Source organism: Anabrus simplex, chromosome 6, assembly GCF_040414725.1.
Source record: "Anabrus simplex isolate iqAnaSimp1 chromosome 6, ASM4041472v1, whole genome shotgun sequence".
In the NCBI taxonomy this organism is placed as follows: Eukaryota; Metazoa; Arthropoda; class Insecta; order Orthoptera; family Tettigoniidae; genus Anabrus; species Anabrus simplex.
Genome location: NC_090270.1, coordinates 155,624,712 through 155,647,096, shown reverse-complemented (window position 1 = coordinate 155,647,096; position 22,385 = coordinate 155,624,712). Strand labels below are relative to the sequence as shown.

General features: G+C 38.6%; 1 protein-coding gene across 1 annotated transcript in view; it reads right to left on the bottom strand.

The window, feature by feature from the left end:
• The window catches only part of LRP1 (LDL receptor protein 1), a 744,558-nt gene that overhangs the window by 439,752 nt on the left and 282,421 nt on the right, over nucleotides 1-22,385 (bottom strand). Inside the window, exon 35 of the mRNA XM_068228249.1 lies at nucleotides 7,084-7,232. Within this exon, the coding sequence (XP_068084350.1) occupies nucleotides 7,084-7,232 (149 nt within the window). The remainder of the gene's footprint in view (nucleotides 1-7,083; nucleotides 7,233-22,385) is intronic.

The following is a 22,385-nucleotide window of genomic DNA, read 5'->3' as shown; positions in this document are numbered from 1 at the left end:
TCCCAAAACCAGGGTAATATAACGAGATGTGTGTTTAGGGGACAGAAGACAGCAGGAATCGTGAGCACTGCTATTAATTCATTATGGATACCTCGAATGAACCTGTAAAACAAGCACAGATACGAAGAACACGTACCTTACAACAGGAGGTGAACACGCAGACCAGGAGCAGGTGTTATTTAGGCTGAAAACTGCGTTCAGCACATCAAGCCTCGCAACAACTCACTTGGCAGAGGCGCGGTAGGAGTCGTTATAGTGGACGGTGCTTGAAGGTTCGAATTCCACGCTAGTAATCATCATCATCATCCTCCTAAACCATCTCCAGTTTCCCGGGTGTGGTATATGAGCCTCCTCCATCTCATCCTGTCCTTGTACCATTCCTCCTCCACCAACTTGTCCCAATCATGACCTCTCAGCAGCACACTGTTCTTAACTAAATCTATCCATTTCCTTCGTGGCCTTCCCACGGGTCGTCTTCCTTCTACTTTTCTGTCAAATTTCTTCCTTGCAGTTCTGTTTACTGGCATCCTCTTCATGTGACCAAATCACTTCAGTTTTGATATCTGAATCTTATTGAGGAGAGAATCATCTATTCCTACTTCTTCTCTAATTTTCTCATTCCTAATCTTGTCTTTCCTGGTTTTGCGGATCATAGTGCGTAGGAATTTCATTCCAGCTGCCTATCACTATTGGTCAGTGTTGTGGTTTCGAGACTGTATGTAAGAATTGGTGTATAATAGGACTTGTACAATGTCATTTTTGTTTTCATGGGTATTTGCTCATCCCACAGCAGGTGTCTTACCTGGTGGTAAAATTGTGTTGCCTTATTGATTCGATTGTTCACCTCATATTTTGCTAGGTTGTCTTTTGATATAACGCCACCCAAGTATTTGAAAACTGGAAAGCTGTCCAGTTGGGCTTCATGTAACACGACTATTGGTTCTGCTTCTTCCCCATACACTTTCATCACCACCGTCTTGGTCTTGCTGATGTTTAAACCACATTTCTTAAACTCCTCATTCCAGCTTTGCATTCTCTCTCCCAATTTCTCTTCTCAGTCACTCCAGATCGCAACATCATCTGCAAATGTGAAGGCTTTGATATCTCCATGTTCTTTCCTTTTAATAGATTTCATTACTACATCCATTACAATAATAAATAGAAGTGGTGACAATGAGCTGCCCTGTTGCACTCCTCTCTTTGTTCCAAACCAGTCCAACAAACCACATCCTACTTGAATACAGCTTCTATTCCCACTATACAACATTTTCACTTTGTCTATGATGCTGTCTCGCACTTGAAGTTCTTTCATGCATTGCCAAATTCTTTCCCTTGGTACATTTTTAAATTTTTTTTTTATTTTGTCACCAAATGCCTGCAGTGAAGTGAAGTTGTATACTTGATCGCTTCCACAGACTGATATGTTTACTTGGCTCTGTAATGGGCCGTATGTATCATGGCATAGGGTATTGAGCTGGGTTGGGTGACGATGAGGAGGTGATGGTCTGTGGCTAGGAAACAAGCAACCAATTAGCTACGTTGTACACGTTCCAAGCTTCGCAGTCTACAGGTAGGGCAAAGTATGCCCTGTTGAAACAACAACAACAACAACAACAGCAAACAATGGCATGTAAGTATATAGCTGCATGAACTCCCCTCCATCAAGGTAAGTCACAACACAAAGCTTATTCACAGCCTTGTGATGTATTCCAGCGAGAAGTATGTGGATTGTTACTCATTTACGGAGAAACTGGACAGAATGCGTACCAGGCACAACACCTGCATCAAGAATTTATGTTGCTAATTTGAAAAATACTAGAATCATTAATAACATCAATGGGATTTTATTTTGGGCAAGATACGTTGATGGCATTTTTGTAATAATTGAGCAGCAGATTTCAAATATTTCACAATTTTGGGTCAAATCAAGTCATTAAACACATTTATTAAGTTTAGTTTAGAATCCAAAATTAATAAGTTGCTCAACTACCTTCATCTCACAGTTTAGAGAAATGAGAAAGATCTTTCTTTCAATATTTTCAGGAAATCAACTCAAACATCACATATCCCTTCATCCAGGAGCTCATAAAAGGGCAACGTTTTTCAGTCTGGTCTTCAGAGCATTCAATGTTCCCCTTTCTCAAAAAAATATTTTAAGAAAGAAAGAAACAACACCATTTATTCAATCACAGTCAATAATGGTTTTAAAAGATGCTTTGCAGACAGAATCATCACCAAAATAAAAATAAACATTCTAGTACACTTATTAGAGATTCGAAAAATGAAAAAAAATCTCACTTTCATGTACAACAATAACAATATTTATCCAAGTACTAATATTTTCAAAAAGCAAACTTTTAGCATAGCCTTTCAGGACAAAATACCAATTACATATCATTTAACAATACACACAGTGTCAATATTACTTATAAATTACAAAACTCTGGAGTTTATAAATTAAAATTTTAACAGTGTGATTGGCAGAAGTTTTATTATCAGACACAAAGAATGCCTCGATTCCAAGAAATATATTGTATTTCTCCGAATCCAAGGCGACCCTGAATGCAAGACGACCCCCATTTTTTCCTTCAAAAGAATTAAATCAGGCTTAACGAGTGCTTTGTGAAATCATATGAATGCCTTTCTTGTACAGTACGCATTTTTAGACTATCTATGTCTTCACGCCAACGCTGAACATTGGCTTTAGTTAAACCGTATTTTCTTGCAGATACATAATTACTTTTTATTTCCGAAAATTGGCACCATAATATCAAAGAGAACCAATAGAAAATTTGCCGGCAATACCTGTTGCACGTGCCTCTAAAGTACATAGATTCACAATTAAGTATTTATTTAATTGTGAATCTATTGAAGTGCGATATGGACCATGAAGCTGATTTTATGTAAACCTCTAAAGTACGACGAATCTTCAGGAAAATATTCCTGCTGTCTATAAAACTGTTAGCCTAATTTTACTAAGTGTCAGGTACAGTAGATGCGTTATAACTCTGCCAATGAATAGCTGTGGCCTTTCTAAGAATTTGAAGGCTTGAATGTTGTTTTTTTTTTTTTTTTTTTTTTTTTTTTTTTTGCTAGTTGTTTTACGTCGCACCGACACAGATAGGTCTTATGGCGACGATGGGACAGGAAAGGGCTAGGAGTGGGAAGGAAGCAGCCGTGGCCTTAATTAAGGTACAGCCCCAGCATTTGCCTGGTGTGAAAATGAGAAACCATGGAAAACCATTTTCAGGGCTGCCGACAGTGGGGTTCGAACCTACTATCTCCCGAATACTGGATACTGGCCGCACTTAAGCGACTGCAGCTATCGAGCTCGGTGCTTGAATGTTTTGATGCCATTCTGCGGATATGAGAAACGTTTTTGTAGAGGCTAACAGAATGTCATTCTCTTTTCACTATTTTCTGCGAACCAGTGATATTACACAGAGGCATTGTACAACTGGTTGCCACGGCTAGTGATGTATAATAAAGACACGGACACTGAAGGTGAACGAGTTTCATGCACGCAAGCATGCGAGGGGTAAAAGGAAGAAACGTGTTTTTCGTGGTACCTGCCAGTGGTGTTCACTACTATTAGGACGCGAGTGCAAGACAAACCTTCATTTTTCATGCAAGATTCTGAGAAAGAAACTTCGTCTTGGATTTGGAGAAATACAGTAATAGATTTTCTACCATGAGAGCCCTTATGACAGACTTCAGCCACTTTTTTCTTCCTTATGTAACGATCTTAGCATATTACACATTGAAAACGACGACATTTTTCTAAAGAATTTCGAAAAAATTTCTATTCACAAACCGGTAGATCAAAGATTCAACCAAATAGGAAATCTAAATGAAATTTCAGAAAAAACACAACATCCTTTTTGACAAAATATTAAGAATCATTAAGCAAAAAGTTTTTTTTTTTACAAGTTGCTTTACATCGCACCGACACAGACAGGTGTTATGGCGGCGATGGGACAGGAAAGGGCTCAGAGTGGGAAGGAAGCGATCATGGCCTTAATTGAGGTACAGCCCCCAGCATTTGCCTGGTGTGAAAATGGGAAACCACGGAAAACCATATTCAGGTCTGCAGACAGTGGGATTCAAACCCACAGTCTCCCGAATACTGGATATCGGCCACACTTAAGCGACTGCAGCTATCGAGTTCGGTCAAAAAGATATTAATTACAATGCAAAAATTATTATCACCCATACTTCTCCTAGCTCTACTCTTGCCCCGCCCACAGCAGTCCCTCCTCCCATTCCCCCCTCCGCCTCGCCTCAACGCAACAATCAGTTGAGCACAGGCGCAACAACAAGTTACAGTCCATTCAATGAGACCAGCGGAGAGTAAGTATTTAATTCTCCACATCCTTTTAATTTATTCTAAGATTTCTTGTAGTTTTCGTTCTAATATATTCATTGCTCTTTTGACTCTTCATTCAAGCTTGAGAACATAGTCTTACAGTCACTAAAATTCAGTCCTTCAGGACCGGGCATTTCAACTTGTGCTAACTGAGAATCTTCCAGAAGCTGTTCACTGTTACTTATGAGAGATGTTTTCTGCTACTGGCATCCCTCATTTCAACTAGTTTTCCACCTGCACAGTATAAGTCATTCAATAATAGGCAGTTTTAACATAATTTTAACTCAACTCCTGTACTATCAATATCAATGGAACTTTAAAAATGTTTTTTCATGTGTCACAGCATATGACAGTGCACAGTACAATATTGCAGTTCACCAAAGTATGATCTAATACACAGTCATCCAATGTTTTTTATGTGACTTGAACACAACTCACGTACCAGTACTATTATTTATCAAGTTTAATATAATTTTTTGTGTGCGTGTGTGTTTACTATCAACAATATAATGTACAGTACTGCATTTTACTACAGCACTGTTAAACAGATAATCACTTGGTGTTTTTAAGACCAGAGAGGGGTTATAATTCCCCATATCAATATGTGAACAGTGCCATTTTTATGTGTTATTCAGTGGCAGAAGATGTCCCATAAAGGGATGAAACATGTACTACAGTTTTAAATATGTTTCGTTAACTTAGTGATCTAATACATCAAGAATTACGAGGACGGTTTGAAAAAATCTCGGAATCACCGCTAGATATCAGTGCTAGTGCAACAAGGTTCCCACGCAATAATCATACATCTTTTGTGAGTGAACATGTGGCGCGTCAGTGCTCTAGCTGCAGGAGTGTGGTAGTGACGACTCTTTGTTGTTGTTCCCGCGTAGTGATTTGTGACAATGGAAAAAACTGAGATTCGAGCAGTGATAAAATAATTTGTAAAGGAAGGTATGAAAGCAAAGGAAATTCATGCCAACTTTCAGAACACACTGGGGGACTCTACTCCTTCATTCTCAACTGTTGCCAAGTGGACCAGCGAGTTTAAATTTGGTCAGGAGAGCTTGGATGATGATCCGCGTAGTGGACGACCAAAAAGTGTTACGACCCCAGAATTTATCACAAAAGTGCATAAAATGGTCGTGGAGGATCGTCGACTGAAAGTGCGGGAGATTACTGAAGCTGTAGGGATGTCTTCTGAACGGGTATATTATATTTTAACCGAAAAATTGGGCATGAAAAAATTATCCGCAAGATAGGTGTCGCAGCTCTTGACACTGGACAATAAATGCACCAGACTGGAAATGTCCGAACAAAGTCAGGCCCATTTTCAGTGCAACCAACAAGATTTTTTGCGCCGGTTTGTGACTACAGATGACACTTGGGTCCACTACTATACCCCAGAGACAACACAGCAGTCAAAGCAGTGGAAACATGTTGATTCACCACCACCAAAGAAAGCAAAGCAGTGCGTTTGGCCAGAAAAGTCATGGCCTCAGTTTTCTGGGATGCAAAAGGCATTCTGCTGATAGATTATCTTCCTACTGGCCAAACAATTATGGGGCAATACTATGCAAACCTCCTAGACCAACTACAGGAAAAGATATGCGAAACAAGGCCTGGTTTGGCAAGGAAAAAGGTCATCTTTCATCAGGACAACGCTCCGCCGCACACAAGTGTTATTGCCATGGCAAAACTTCATGAACTGGGGTACAAATTGTTGCCACATCCACCTTATTCACCTGATTTGGCAACATCAGACTTTCATCTACTCCCCAAGCTGAAAATTTTCCTCAGTGGACAGAGATTTTCTACAAGGGAAGAACTGACAGCCGAATTGGAGAGGTATTTTGCAGGCCTGGAGGAATCTCATTTTCGAGATGGGATCAAGGCATTGGAACATCGCTGGACCAAATGTATTAGTCTACAGGGAGACTATGTTGAAAAATAAATGCAGTTCCACCGAGGTAAGATACTTAATTCTAGTACATTCCGAGAACTTTTCAAACCACCTACGTATATTGAAAAAGTTAATCTAATCTACCTGTCAACAAGTGAATATTTCTGGTACATAAACTTGATTTAGAAACCATTAAACCATCAAGCCAACCATGTTTATTAAAAGACAGTCTTCCATAATGAGAGAAGTTATGTTGACATTGCTTTATTTTCAATTTTTGTCTCTTTTCATCTTCCTGACTTTCTTCTTACCCCGAAGTTCCCACATGAAGACTGAAAATCTATGAAGATGGCCCCTCAATAAGTGTTGATGCCTGCCCTGCTAACGAAACCAGGAAGCAGAAACAAGCTTGCTGGTGCCTAAGAAGAATGAATGTAGAAGAACTATGCATGATGAGCTAGGAGTACATTTTAAAACAACAGAGAGTGAAAGTATAGACATTGTCCTTGTCCTTTTGTGTTTTCTTTCTATTACTTCTCCTCCCATACTGACCTACTGTTGTGTTTATCCTATTATGTGTTCCTTTGCATGTTCTTATCTTTCTATAGTATTGTTTAACAAATTGTTTGTGAGATACAACCATAGTAAAAATTTACAAAATAAGATTTGAATGACACCAGTTTCAGTCATTCAGAAGTCATCTGTGAGTTTGAGTAATCCATGCAAGTCAGAAATATGGACATGCGTGGACAAAAACTAATCTGATAAGTTTACTTTTACATAAAGAAAGTGGAGTATTAACCACGAACCAACTTACAAGTCAATCCAGTACACCTTGCTATTGTAAATACTGATAGCAAATGGGCTGTCCTGAGGATGTTCTAGCACCACTTCTCGTTCTGTTCCATCATAGTTCATGCGCTCCATTGTATTTGTAGTCGATTCACACCAATATAATTTTTGAGCCTGAAAATTATGAAAAGAAAAATATAACCTGAAGTTATTTCTGGTCTATAAACATGATTTAAAAAACATTAAACCGTCAAGTCTAGTGCTAAGAACATACAGTATACTGGAATATAAAAACATATTTATAAGCATAGATCAGGTAATCATACTTATAATGAAAAATGAAATACTACTTAATCTGTTTCAATATATATATATATATATATATATCTGTCTTAAAGCACTGTCAGTCACTAAATCTATAATTGAAGCATAACTGCAAACAGGGTTTATGCTACATTTTTATAAAAACTGAGTTATTTGCAGAACATAGGTTAATGACGCCTCTATCATAGAACAAGAGTTCATGTTGAACATGAAAGTGATGTACCTGCTTCCCACATGCCCAAGCTACAACAATCACAGCGACCATCCATTGTACAATATGCAGCCAGTGTTATTCTGTCTTTGGAAAGTGTATGTTTTCTTGTTATCAAAATGAATGTGCAATCTCATAACAGCAATAACTGTGTGCTCCTATCACCAAGTACCATAAAGAAGGTAACCAAAATACACTGGTGGAAAAAAAATACCCAAACACCATGAAATAAGGAATGTAGAAAAAAGAAATTTTGGCAATATATTTGTCGAGGTAATATATTTAATTGATTAAAGGTACAAAACTACAGGTTAATATCAACGCGAGAAAAGCCATCACAAATATGCCATGCTGGTCCATTAATAATCAGTGTAATTGCCTGACTGTTGAATGCAGGCGTGCAAATGTGCATGCATTGTGTCATACAGGTGCCGAACATCAGCTTGTGGGAGGGAGTTCCATGCCTGTTGCACTTGGTCAGTCAATACAGAGAAGGTTAACGTCGGTTGTGGATGATGCGGGAGTTCGTCCAATGATGTCCCATACGTGCTTGATTGGGGACAGATCGGGGGACTGAGCAAGCCAAGGCAATATGTCAACACTTTGTAGAGCATGTTGGGTTACAACAGTGGCATGGGGGTGGGCAATATCCTGTTGGAAAACATCCCCAGGAATGCTGTTCGTGAATGACAGCACAACAGGACAAATCACCAGACGGACGTACACATCTGGAATCAGGGTGCATGGAATATCCACGAGAGTGCTCCTGCTGCCATAGGAAATTGCTTCCCAGACCAGAACTCCCAGTAGGTCCAGTGTTGCATAAAACTATTTTCATGCTTTTTACCCGTATTGAACTTAATACTAATAGCTACAATTCTTGTTTCATTTTCCACCTAATTCAATAGATTAAAATGTTTGTTGTTGTAGGACATTTTATTACAATACAAACATAAACAGGGACATGTTTTGCTCGTTATGTTGAGCATCTTCAGCCTTTTTAAACGATTATCTCAAGGTAGAGTCTTTACATTGAACCCTCTTATAATTAATTTGTTCGTTAAAATTGTTTTACATCCATAAAATATTATGACTAAATAACATATAATTAAAATATTTACAATTAAAATATATCTATGATGGAATAGACATCGATCATAAAATACTGATGTCCAAGTCATAGTAAAGTTCTAAACAACTGTAAGATTTGGATTCCCCCCCCCAGTTTTTTCTAACACTAGTGCTAAGTTATTCTTGTAAGTTAAATGTCCTATTTGAAATTAGTGATGTTAGAAGATTAAACTTGCGATTTTTTCTCCTTCGCTGTATTTTATTTTCTTAGTTGAGAAACAACAACATTATTAAAAGATTGCGCATTGAAGGTTTACTGGATACGTCATACTAGTAGTTTTCACCGATCTTCATCTGATTTGAGTCGGCCTATTTTTAAGCTGATGTGTTTGTTATTGAACTGTGGTTAAAAGGGAGACTAAATAAATGATGCTCAGTAGTTGGTGTATTGATTTTACTGCAACATTTGTGGATGAATGTATCTGTAACAAAATAATTTTATGAGTGTGTTTGTAATTGTTATCAGAAAATCTTGTGGTTGGAATTTCACTTAACCCTCTTTTTCATGCTGTAATGCCTAGCTGTGTCTGTTGCAGTACTGAGATTATTTGTTATTGTGTGTCTGCTTCTTGTGTTATATGCATGGGGCGGGTGTGGTGGCGGGCAAGTAGGGGACGTGGGGGAAGAGATTGTGGGCAGGATGTTGGATACTGACGTAGCTTGTGGAGGGAGGTCTCTGTGTTTTCAAGGTGGGAGTTGTGTTTGTTAATGTGTTGGAGGGTTTATAATTTAATATTTTAAAGATTTTACTGTTATCTGATTTGAAAAGTTGTAGCAATTTTGGCAATTGTTCTATTAATGGGCTTTTTATTTCAAATGCATCATTTAGGTTTTTTCCCAATTGAAATACTGATCCAAATGAATATAAATGTTCTCAAACTCTGTCATTAACTTCCCTTTCTCGATCCTTTTTATTATTTTGAGATCCCTGCCTATTGTACTAAACTGATGGCCAGTCTCTTTCATGTGATTGTCCATTGCAGAATACTTGCTATGTTTTAATGCGTTATAGTGTTCCAATGTATCTTGTAGTAAAACTGTGCCCAGCCTGGCCAACATGAGAAATTACACTGTGTGCATGTTAACCTGCATATTCCAGATCCCTGATATTAATATTTATTTAAATTAACTGTATTATGATTGAAAAATATGTTTTTATTAGTGTTAGGTATTTTGAAGGCTATTTATAAATCTTGTTTTTTCAAGGAATTAGTAATTTGGTGAATCGCAGGGTTGGTGTAGGTGAAAGTTGCATATTTTGATTCTTGAGTTTTTTCTGCAGTAAGATTAGCGGCCAGTTTAAGTTTTACTTTATTAATGATTCGATTCACTCTGTTTTGTAACCATTAGTCACTGCTAGTTCTTTTATAAATCTAAGTTTTTCCTTAAGTTAACTGGTGATAAAGGTATTTTGAAGGCTCTATACACTAGGCTGAAAAAGGATGCCTGTTTATGGGATTTCAGATGAAGGGAATAATTTTTTATTGTAATTGGTGTGTGTGTCGGTTTTCTGTATGTCTGAAAGTCAAATCCAAAATCTGTACATGTTACAGTTACATCTAGAAAATTTAATCAACCACTGTTTTCGTCCTCCTTGGTGAACTTTATGCAACTGTCTACCCTATTTAAAAATTCTACAACTTTTGTAATATTATTTTTTCGGTGGTCTATTATTACAAGCATGTCATCCACATACCTAAGCCAATTTAATTTTAGATTCTTCCAAGTTATCCATGTAAATATCTGCCAGTATCCCTGAGCTGGGGTCCCCCATTGCCAAGTTTAATTGGTGATAAATCTTATTATTGGAAGAGAAGTAGTTGTTATTTAATACAAATTTGAGTAATTTAATAAATTCTTCTATTTCCAATTTACTTAAATTGCTATATTTGGATCAATTGGATTTAATTATTTCTACTGTTTCATTAGTGGGTATGTTGGGGGTACATTTTAGTGCTATCAAATGAGATTATTTTCTGATGGATTTGCAAGGTTGAACTTTTTTAATTTTCCACAGAATTCTATCAAGTTTTTGACTGAAGAGGTATTATTAAACTTGTAAGGTTTTCTCTAAATTTGGTGTATAAATTTTGATGTGTTGTAAGTGGGGCTATTCCTGCTATTTATTATTGGTCTAATGGGTATGTTGTTTTTATGTATTTTGGGCATAGCCTTTGCTTTTGGTATTTTCGGGTTCATGTTTATCAGTTTCTGTCGCTCTTGTTCTTTAAATAAAAAATTAAAATTTTTAAGGATAGATTTTAAACCTTGTTGGATTCTGGAGATTAGATCTTTGTTCACCACAGTATAGGACTTGTGCGAGAAAAACTCTTCAGTTTTCTTAATGTAGTTGTCTTTATTTACTAGAATTATTGTTTCGCTTTTATCTGCCTTAGGAGGAAAATGAAACAAGAATTGTAACTATTAGTAGGTCCAGCGTGTCAATGCCACAGACAGTTTGAATGCAGGTGCTCACCAAGCCTCCTTCTAACCAATGCACGACCATTACTGGCACCAAGGCAGAACCGGCATTCATTGGAAAACACAATGGACCTTCACTCCATCTTCCAATTAGCTCTCGCTTGACACCAATGAAGTGGTCTGGGGTAAGTGGAATGCATGCCACACGGCGCCTGGCTTGGAGCTGTCCTTTAAGTAACTGATTTCAAACAATTCGTTGCGTCACTGTGGTGACAACTAATGCTCGAATTGCTTCTGTAGACGCAGTCCGCTGCACCACAGCCATACGCCGAATACAGTCGTCCACCCGCTCAGTGGTGCCATGGGGACGTCTAGAGCCCGGTCTTTTTGCGAGCATACCTTCTCGCGACCACTGCTGCCAGCATGCATGCACAGTGGAGACATTCCTGACAAGTCGTTCTGCAATACCGTGGAAGGAAAATCCACCTTTACGTAGCCCTATTATACGGCCTCGTTCAACTGCAGTGAGCTGATCACACTGGCCTCTTCATCATTGTAAAGGTATTCTTGACCCACTCACAGTCACTCCGTCCAATTCGTACCATTATGCAGGGAACACCATGGGTTGCATGTACTTGCGAGTGGTATCACTACCTTGGTACGAAATAGGTTTGTGATTTGTTGCAGTAAAAAGCCTGGTCGGGTGGATTCCAGTACCCATGCGTTGTACCCATGTGGGCAACAGCGCGGGTCTGGGCGTAGCCTGTGAGTTGTACCACTATATGAACAACACCGTGGGTCTGCACTGCCTGTGATTAGTACTCACTATGTGAGGAACACCATGGGGCCCTTGGGACCGGCACCCGTGACTAGTACACCTAGGTGAGGAAACATGTTTATAACTAACGCTCTTGCACAGTACGACCCAAGCAAGCCTGATGAAGTGCAACATCATCGTTAATCTAGCACAACCCCTTCTTGGTGTTTGGATATTTTTTTCCACCAGTGTATAAAGGTTTTTAAATAAGAAAAAATATATATATATGTACTAATATTCATTTGGACTGTTATCTAACTAAGGTTAGAATACAGTTTGTAGCAAAGTCCAATCACAAATCCCAAATGCACAAGATTGATAGATTTCAGATCACCAAACTCAAGATAAATCAAAATGTCATTCATGATTTTCAGAAATAATTTGATTATCTAGAATCATACAAGTGGAAAGACCCCCTGTGGGTAGGGGAGGCAGACGAAGAATTCACCCACGGTATCCCCTGTCTGTCGTAAGAGGCGACTGAAAGGGGCGACCAAGGGATGAATGAATTAGAACCATGAAACTACTCTTGATTCGTACCATCATGCAGGGAACACCATGGGTTGCATGTACTTGCGAGTGGTATCACTACCTTGGTACGAAAATAGGTTTGTGATTTGTTGCAGTAAAAAGCCTGGCCGGGTGGATTCCAGTACCCGTGCGTTGTACCCATGTGGGCAACAGCGCGGGTCTGGGCGTAGCCTGTGAGTTGTACCACTATATGAATGACACCGTGGGTCTGCATTACCTGTGATTAGTACTCACTATGTGAGGAACACCACGGGGCCCTTGGGACCGGCACCCGTGACTAGTACACCTAGGTGAGGAAACACATCGGTTTCCGTTGGCTGTAAGTGGCGCCATTGTGTCCGAAACACCATAGGTCTGCGTTACCTGTACGAAGTACAATACTTGTGAGTAGTATCATCTTTTGTGGCACACCGTGAGTCTTTGCTACTTCTGATTAATACCTCAACATGACACATACCATGGTTCTATTTTACTCGCGACATGTACCGTTCTGTGGGGCCTTAGACTTGGATTTTGCACCCCCTTTAGACACCAAGCATCATTGTGCTTTATAAGTGGTTCCTTGGTCGGTAATAATGTTATTTTCGATCTCTATTGAGTTCTTGTTTGTTTGTTTTGTGTTTTGTTGGGTTCCTGTCCATCCATTCATTCTTCATGACATATTTTATTTTTATTTTGGTCAGTGGATGCCTTTGAAATTTTTGTTCTTTTATTTCGCACCATTAGGGGCCGATGACCTTCGATGTTAGGCCCCTTAAAACAACAAGCATCATCATCATCATCATCATCATCACAAGTGGAAAGACACTGCAAAGAAGGTTCATGATGTTATTACTCTAACGACCAATTCAGCGAGAGAAAAAGAAACACCCACGGAGGATTGAAGAGTGTGATGAAGCTTTCAAAAATTTGTCCCAGGCCTGGAATTGCTGGAATGAGATAGAAAAATTAAAGAATTTTTCATCAAACAAACCTGATATGTAAAGCAAAACATGTTTATAATAAAGCTCAACCTAAGACCACTGTAGAAACCTTCAGGAGGAACAAAACTTGTGAACTTTACCATACTTTCAAATCTGAACTTACTGGCTACCAAGTCCCTTCGTAATGTTTCTGAATAATCATGACAATTGAGAATGATTAGCTCAATATTTTGAGTCCTTATACAACTGCCCTCCAGCATCAAAGATTATAATTTCTGGTTCATCCTTCGTTTCAACAGATTCGCTTCCTCCTGATAATGAAGAAATCATCCAAATCATTGCCTCTCTCCCCTACAAGACAGCAGGCAAGAATTTCATAGTTGCCAAACCTTTAGAATTAAAGGCTGGCAGAAATGGAATTCTCATAAAACTGAACTAACCTAGTGGAAATTCACCAAAATACAGAAACAAACATCTGAGAAAAGCAAATATGATCACTACAGATTGGCAGAAATTGAACAAGATTTTACAAAAAACAATACATGTAACTTCTACAAAACTTTCCAAGAAGAATCATCAAATTATCAGGCACCTAGTCTTTGCTTCAAATGCCTGGATGGAACATTAGGAACTAATAATCAAGAAAATTGCAAACTTCTAGCAGTGTATTTCAAGGATCTTTTAAACTATGAATCCCCTAAAGAACAACTCACCTTTGAAACACCCTCATCTAATCAAGATTCAGAACCCTCAACATTGGAAGAAGTCAAGGAAATAACCCATTGTCTCAAAAATAACAAAGCCTCAGGGGAAGATGGCAGAATTGCTGAAATGCTGAAGATAGGAGGTGAGCACATAGCCCGAAAAATCCACTTGATTCTTGAAAACATCTGGATCACTGAAGAAATCCCTGAAGATTGGAAATGTGCACTAATCCATCAACTACACAAGAAAGGGGATAAAACCAACATCAATAATTATAGAGGAATTAGCTTGATACCAGTTGCTTACAAAAATGTTTCCAAAGCCCTGCTCACTAGACTTGAGAAACAAACAGACCATCTAATTGCTGAATACCAGGCAGGTTTCTGAAAAGGAAGATCTTGTACAGAACAAATCCTTAATCTTAAAACTATCCTACAAATACGCAAAACCAGACAAACTGTCATTACTTTGTAGATTTCAAAAAAGCATATGACTCTATAGACCGTCAAACACCTTTCAATACTCTAGACGTATTTCAAGTGGATAAAAAAACATGGGCATTAATCAGAAAAACATAAACTGGCACTACTTCAAAAGTTAAATTCCTAGGCAAAATATCTGAGCCTTTTAATATTAACACAGGGGTCCGTCAAAGAGACGGATTATCTCCGTTACTGTTCATCTCATACTTGAGAAAGTAATCAGGACCTGGGAAAAGGAAATTAAAGGAATAACCCTTGGCAGACTACTTAACCCATTCACTGCCAAACCCGTATAATTACGTTACTGGCGGCCGTGCCTAGTCCCTCAAACCTGTACATATACGTTTTGGTGCAGGGTGTCCTTCACCGATCTCACAAACGAACGCGATATATTGTCATGCTTTGAGATTCCATGGAAATGCTCAAAGAAGTTCTGTATGGCAGATATAACACTCCACTTTGCGGGTTTTGAAAGTGAACTGGTGTTATTTCAGCTTCGTTGGAGTGGAACATCTTTCCCGCTAATGTGTAGCCATCATGGTGTCTTTAAGTATACATTCATCTCATATTGACGAAGAAATTCAATGTTTCCTCATAAATAGTGATTCTGGAGAGCTATATTTTTATAACGAAGTTGAAGAATATTTAAGTGGTGATACTGAACTACAAGAAAGTGCGAGACAAAGTAGTAATGATGAATCTCATGCGGAATTGTCACCTCTTTCTCAGATAAATTATTTTTCCCCAAATGTAAATGATTTTGATAATACCAGTTCTTGGATCAACAATTTCATATTATTATTTCAGCAATAGTATCACCGAGTGGAGTAGCCGCACATATTCATATGCTACGGCTATGGAGCCAAACTGTGGACTCGGCAGGCGAGTGGCTTCGAACCCCACTGTCAGCTGTCCTGAGATTTTTTTTTGGGGGGGGGGGTCCCTTTTGCACTCCCAAAAAAAAATGTTGGGACAGTTCCTATTCATAAACCACAGCCGAAGCCTTCCACTTCCTTACCCAGTTTCACTCACCATCATCCATTTCATATTCTCAACTGAGGTTTGCATCAGGAAGGGCATCCGACTGTAAAAATATGGTGTAAAATATGTCACTTCAACCCTGACACCACATTGGACTGCGGGGCTAAGGAGGCAATATGCACACCATTAATAGTATCGGTAAATATGTATCTGTAAAAGTGCTTCTTCCTTTAAAAAAACCCAGCCCATAGGGCTCGCCTGGTCATCAAAACTCAACAGTGAAAAGGTTAAAGATAGAATTTACTTGCACTGTCTGGCCTTTGCAGATGACATAGCAAGCCTTTCCAATAACAGGCAAGAAGCAATTCATTCCACTGAAAAATTACATGAAATTGCCATCAAAACGGGACTTCAAATCTCGTATGAGAAAACTCAATATATGGAAGGAGCTTCACGATATTTAGATGGACAACCTATGATAACTAAATCGGCAAAATTTTTCAAGTGAACCAATTCAGATATTTAGGAGAAACTAGCTGATGTACCCGTGCTTCGCTATGGGATTCTCAGAAAGACTGACTTTTTGGTTTTCCTAACTGAAGTCAACATTGGTCCCTACAAAAACATCAGAAGGAATGTAGCAATTAAAAGCAACGTTATATCATATAAAACACTCGATCAAATGAAAAACTGCACATTTTCTCACTTTTATCGAACAGTACTACAGTTGGAATAATAACAATAAGGTAATTTATTAATTTGACCACCTAATTAATACCATAAGTTTATGTATTATTGTACTGATTAGGTGGTCAAGTTTATGTATTATTGTATTGATTAGGTGGTCAAATTAATAAATTACCTTATTGTTATTATTCCAATCAAATATCATCAATACGGATCAAAAATTATATTTATCACATGTAACAGTACTACAGTGCCAATCTAACAGTCCAAAGTTCCAGAACTGGAATGACCAGGCCGCAGAGAGCCGTGAACACTCCTCTGCCATTATTCCATTAAATGTGTACACTGTTCATTCCATTCAGTGCCTCAGAGTAGGGATTCAATAGTTCGAATGCTATGATGAACCAGTGTGTTACGTACCAGTAGTATCAGAAAATTTATGAACCACAGGAATGGCATGCTAAAGAAGAAAGTTATCTAACTCCCCAGCTACTTCTCGCCAATATTCCGGCAGGGTGTTATACTCAGTACGACTGGGCGAGTTGGCCATGTGCTTAGGGGTGCTCAGCTGTGACCTTGCATCTGGGAGACAGTGGATTCGAACCACACTGTCGGCAGCGCAGAAGATGGCATTCCGTTGTTTCCCTCTTTCACACCAGCCAAATGCTGGGGCTGTACCTTAATCAAGGCCAAGGCCACTTCCTTCACACTCCTAGCCCTTTCCTATCCCATCATCACCATAAGACCTATCTGTGTTGGTGCGATGTAAAGCAAACTTTTAAAAAACGGTACGCAACAGTAATCCTATCTATCCGAGATGAGTGGCAACAGGAGACACAAAGCACATCACAACAAACAACGGTCAATATAATGATATTCTTGATCAATTTTATGAGCTTTCGATATTGTAGGCCTTCACATTTAGTTTTCTTTCGAATCTGTGAATTAGGGCGTCTTAAAAATATTTATAGCCTAGATTTTAGTTCATTATTCTCCGACTTTACATAACTATTTTCATTAAATTATGTTTACCAATCTTCTTGTGACCCGGCGCTGATATAGACTTAGTAACAAAAATCCAAATTCATGAATATCTTTGTGACCATAGCCTATACAGTAACAATGTATCAGACATAAATGATCGGAAATTTAATACTATATAACTTTAGTTATGTAGTATTTATTGATACGACCACTAAAAACATAAACATATGATAATTACATTTTTGGCCTTCCCCTAAACTACCATTTCACTCAGCATTAATAAAATTATTTATGGCCTAGATTATAGCGTCTTACTCCCCAACTTTGCGTACCAATTTTCATTAAGATAGGACCACTAATAACAAATATTTGAGAATTAAATTACAAGCCTTCCCCTAAACTACAATTTTTCTCAGCATGAATACAATTATGTATAGCCTAGATTTTAGTGACGTATTCTCCAGCTTTGCCTACCGATTTTCATTAAGATACAACCACTAAAACATAAATATTTGAGAATGAAATGTTAGGCCTTCCCCTAAACTACCATTTCACTCAGCGTGAATAATATTCTTTATGGCCTAGATTATAGCAACTTATATCTCAACTTTTTATACTGATTTTCATCAAGATAGGACCATTAATAACATAAATATTTCAGAATTAACTTTTTTTTTGGCTAGTTGCTTTACGTCGCACCGACACAGATAGGTCTTATGGCGACGATGGAACAGGAAAGGGCTAGGAGTGGGAAGCAAGCGGCCGTGGCCTTAATTAAGGTACAGCCTGGTGTGAAAATGGGAAACCACGGAAAACCATTTTCAGGGCTGCCAACAGTGGGGTTCGAACCTACTATCTCCCGAACACTGGATACTGGCCGCACTTAAGCGACTGCAGCTATCGAGCTCAGTGAATTAACTTTTAGGCCTTCCCCTTAACTACCATTTCACTCAGCATGAATAAAATTATTTATCGCCTACATTATAGTGACTTATTCCCTGACTTTCCATACCGATTTTTATTAAATTCTCTTCAGCCATTTTCTCATGATGCGTGTACGTACATACAGACAGACAGACAGAAATTACGGAAAATTAAAAAATGCATTTTCTTGTTACTGTAGACACGACTGATACAGAAATATCATATTTCTTAAATTCTGAGCAATGTACAGACAAAACTCTTATTTTATATATATATATATACACATTATTCAGCCCTCTGGTTTAAACCGCGAAGCAAATAAGGAAAGAATTTCCAAGTTACAGAAAGCTTACAGGATCACATGGAACAGGTACAACAACAAATCAATATCTTGGAAAGCAAAACTTAGACATTATAATACAGTAATCAAACCTGAAGTGTTATATGCTTCAAAACCCTTAATCATTGGTGGTGGGTCTCTAACCAAAGACACAGAGAAACAGGAATGGAAAACTTTAAGAAAAAATTTTGGCCCACTTTGAATAGAGGGAATATGGAGGAAAAAATCATCCCAGGAAATATATTATCATTGTGAAAAATATCTAGCACTTTTTGGAAAACACGAATGAAATTATATGGACACATTATCAGAATGAACAGAAACAGTCTAACTAAAAGAATTCCCAACCTGGCCCTTTCATCTAAAATGAGTAACAGTTGGCTTCGTGAAACTGAAACAGATCTCCAGGAAATCAACATCTCAGAAGACATGGACAGAGGACAGATGTAAATTCAGAAAATTCAGTGAATTCACCAAAATCGATAATCACCAGTTTGAAGACAAACCCAATACCAGAGCCATTATAACTTGGACAGAAGAACGAACGAAGACTATTAGCGAGAGGATTAAGAGATTCTGGGAGAAGAAGGCCAACACATTAGCTAAGCTTGTTCAATCGGGCTCCTAAGTAGGGAATAATAATAATAATAATAATAATAATAATAATAATAATAATAATAATAATAATAATAATAATAATAATAATAATAATAATAATAATAATAATAATAATAATAATAATAATAATAATGATAATAAGGCTTCCTCCCGGGTAAAATATTCCGGAGGTAAACTAGTCCCCCATTCGGATCTCCGGGTGGGGACTACACGAGAGGGGGCGATCATAAGAAGATGGATACTGACATTCTGCGAGTCGGAGCGTGGAATGTTAGAAGTTTGAATCGTTGTGGTAGGTTAGAGAATCTGAAAAGGGAGATGGATAGGCTAAAGTTAGATGTAGTTGGCATAAGTGAAGTACGTTGGCAGGAAGAACAAGTATTTTGGTCAGGCGACTACCGAATTATCAACACAAAATCAAACAGAGGAAATGCAGGAGTTGGTTTAATAATGAATAAGAAAATAGGGCAGCGGGTAAGCTACTACGACCAGCATAGTGAAAGAATTATTGTCGTCAAGATAGACGCCAAACCAATGCCCACCACAATAGTGCAGGTCTATATGCCTACTAGTTCAGCGGATGATGAAGAAATCGAAAGAATATATGAGGAGACAGAAGATTTAATACAATATGTAAAAGGTGACGAGAATCTAATTGTGATGGGAGACTGGAATGCAGTGGTAGGCCAAGGAAGAGAAGGTAGTACAGTAGGAGAATTTGGATTGGGACGAAGGAACGAAGAGGAAGTCGTCTGGTTGAATTCTGCACTGATCATAATTTAGTCCTTGCCAATACTTGGTTCAAACACCACAAACGACGGCTGTATACGTGGACGAGACCTGGAGACACTGGAAGGTATCAAATAGACTTCATTATGATTAGGCAGAGATTCAGAAACCAGGTGTTGGATTGCAAAACTTTCCCAGGAGCAGACGTGGACTCTGACCACAACTTGTTGGTCATGAAATGCCATCTGAAGTTGAAGAAATTGAAGAAAGGAAAGAATGCAAAAAGATGGGATCTAGACAAGTTGAAAGAAAAGAATGTGAGGGATTGTTTCAAGGAACATGTTGCACAAGGACTAAATGAAAAGGCTGAAGGAAACACTATAGAGGAAGAGTGGAGAGTCATGAAAAATGAAGTCAGTAGGGCTGCTGAAGAAATGTTAGGAAGGAAGAAAAGATCAACTAAGAATCAGTGGATAACTCAGGAGATACTAGACCTGATTGATGAACGACGAAAATACAAGAATGCTAGAAATGAAGAGGGCAGAAAAGAATACAGGCGATTAAAGAATGAAGTGGATAGAAAGTGCAAGGCAGCTAAGGAAGAATGGCTGAAGGAGAAACGCAAGGATGTCGAAGGCTGTATGGTCCTGGGAGAGGTAGATGCTGCAAACAGGAAAATCAAGGAAACCTTTGGAGAAAGGAAATCTAGGTGTATGAATATTAAGAGCTCAGATGGAAAACCACTCGTAGGGAAAGTAGACAAAGCAGAAAGATGGCAGGAGCATATCCAACAGTTGTATCAAGGAAAAGATGTAGATAATTTGGTTCTGGAACATGAAGAGGCTGTTGATGCTGATGAAAAGGGAGACCCAATTTTGAGGTCAGAGTTTGACAGAGCTGTGAGTGACCTAAATAGGAACAAGGCACCTGGAATTGATGATATTCCCTCGGAATTACTGACTGCCTTAGGAGAAACCAGCATGGTAAGGTTATTTCATTTAGTCTGCAAGATGTATGAGACAGGAGAAGTCCCATCCGATTTTCGGCAGAATGTTGTTATACCTATTCCCAAGAAAGCCGGTGCTGACAGGTGTGAAAACTACCGCACCATTAGTTTAGTATCTCATGCCTCCAAAATTTTAACACGTATTATTTACAGAAGAATGGAAAAACAAGTTGAAGCTGAGTTGGGGGAAGATCAATTTGGCTTCAGAAGAAATGTAGGAACACGTGAAGCTATCCTGACTTTACGTCTGATCTTAGAGGATCGAATCAAGAAGGACAAGCCCACGTACATGGCATTCGTAGATCTAGAAAAGGCATTCGATAATGTTGATTGGACCAGGCTATTTATGATTCTGAAGACGATAGGGATTAGATACCGAGAACGAAGAATTATCTACAACCTGTATAAAAATCAGTCTGCAGTGATAAGAATCGAGGGCTTTGAAAAAGAAGCAGCAATCCAGAAAGGAGTGAGGCAAGGCTGCAGTTTGTCCCCTCTCCTTTTCAATGTTTACATAGAACAGGCAGTAAAGGAAATCAAAGAGAAATTTGGAAAGGGAATCACAGTCCAAGGAGAGGAAATCAAAACCTTGAGATTTGCCGATGATATTGTTATTTTATCTGAGACTGCAGAAGATCTCGAGAAGTTGCTGAATGGTATGGATGAAGTCTTAGGTAAGGAGTACAAGATGAAAATAAATAAGTCCAAAACAAAAGTAATGGAGTGCAGTCGAACGAAGGCAGGTGATGTAGGAAATATTAGATTAGGAAACAAAGTCTTAAAGGAAGTAGATGAATATTGTTACTTGGGTAGTAAAATAACTAACGATGGCAGAAGTAAGGAGGACATAAAATGCAGACTAGCACAAGCAAGGAAGAGCTTTCTTAAGAAAAGAAATTTGCTCACTTCAAACATTGATATCGGAATTAGAAAGATGTTTTTGAAGACTCGTGTGGAGCGTGGCATTGTATGGAAGTGAAACATGGTCGATAACTGGCTCAGAAAGAAAGAGAATAGAAGCTTTTGAAATGTGGTGTTACAGAAGAATGCTGAAGGTGAGATGGATAGATCGAATCACGAATGAAGAGATACTGAATCGAATTGGTGAGAGGAGATCGATTTGGCTAAATTTGACGAGAAGAAGAGATAGAATGATAGGACACATCTTAAGACACCCAGGACTTGTTCAGTTGGTTTTTGAAGGAAGTGTAGGGGGTAAGAACGGTAGGGGTAGACCAAGATATGAATACGACAAGCAGATTAGAGCAGATGTAGGATGCAATAGTTACGTAGAAATGAAAAGGTTAGCACAGGATAGGGCGGCATGGAGAGCTGCATCAAACCAGTCTATGGACTGATGACTCAAACAACAGCAACAGAGATCTCTTCCGCAAGAAAATATTGATGAACGGGCTAAACCGAGACGAGCAAACGAAGAGAAGACACGGTGGCCCTTGAACAGAGGAGCGTAAGCAGGCCCATTCACAAAGAATGAGGGAAATTTGGGCTCTAA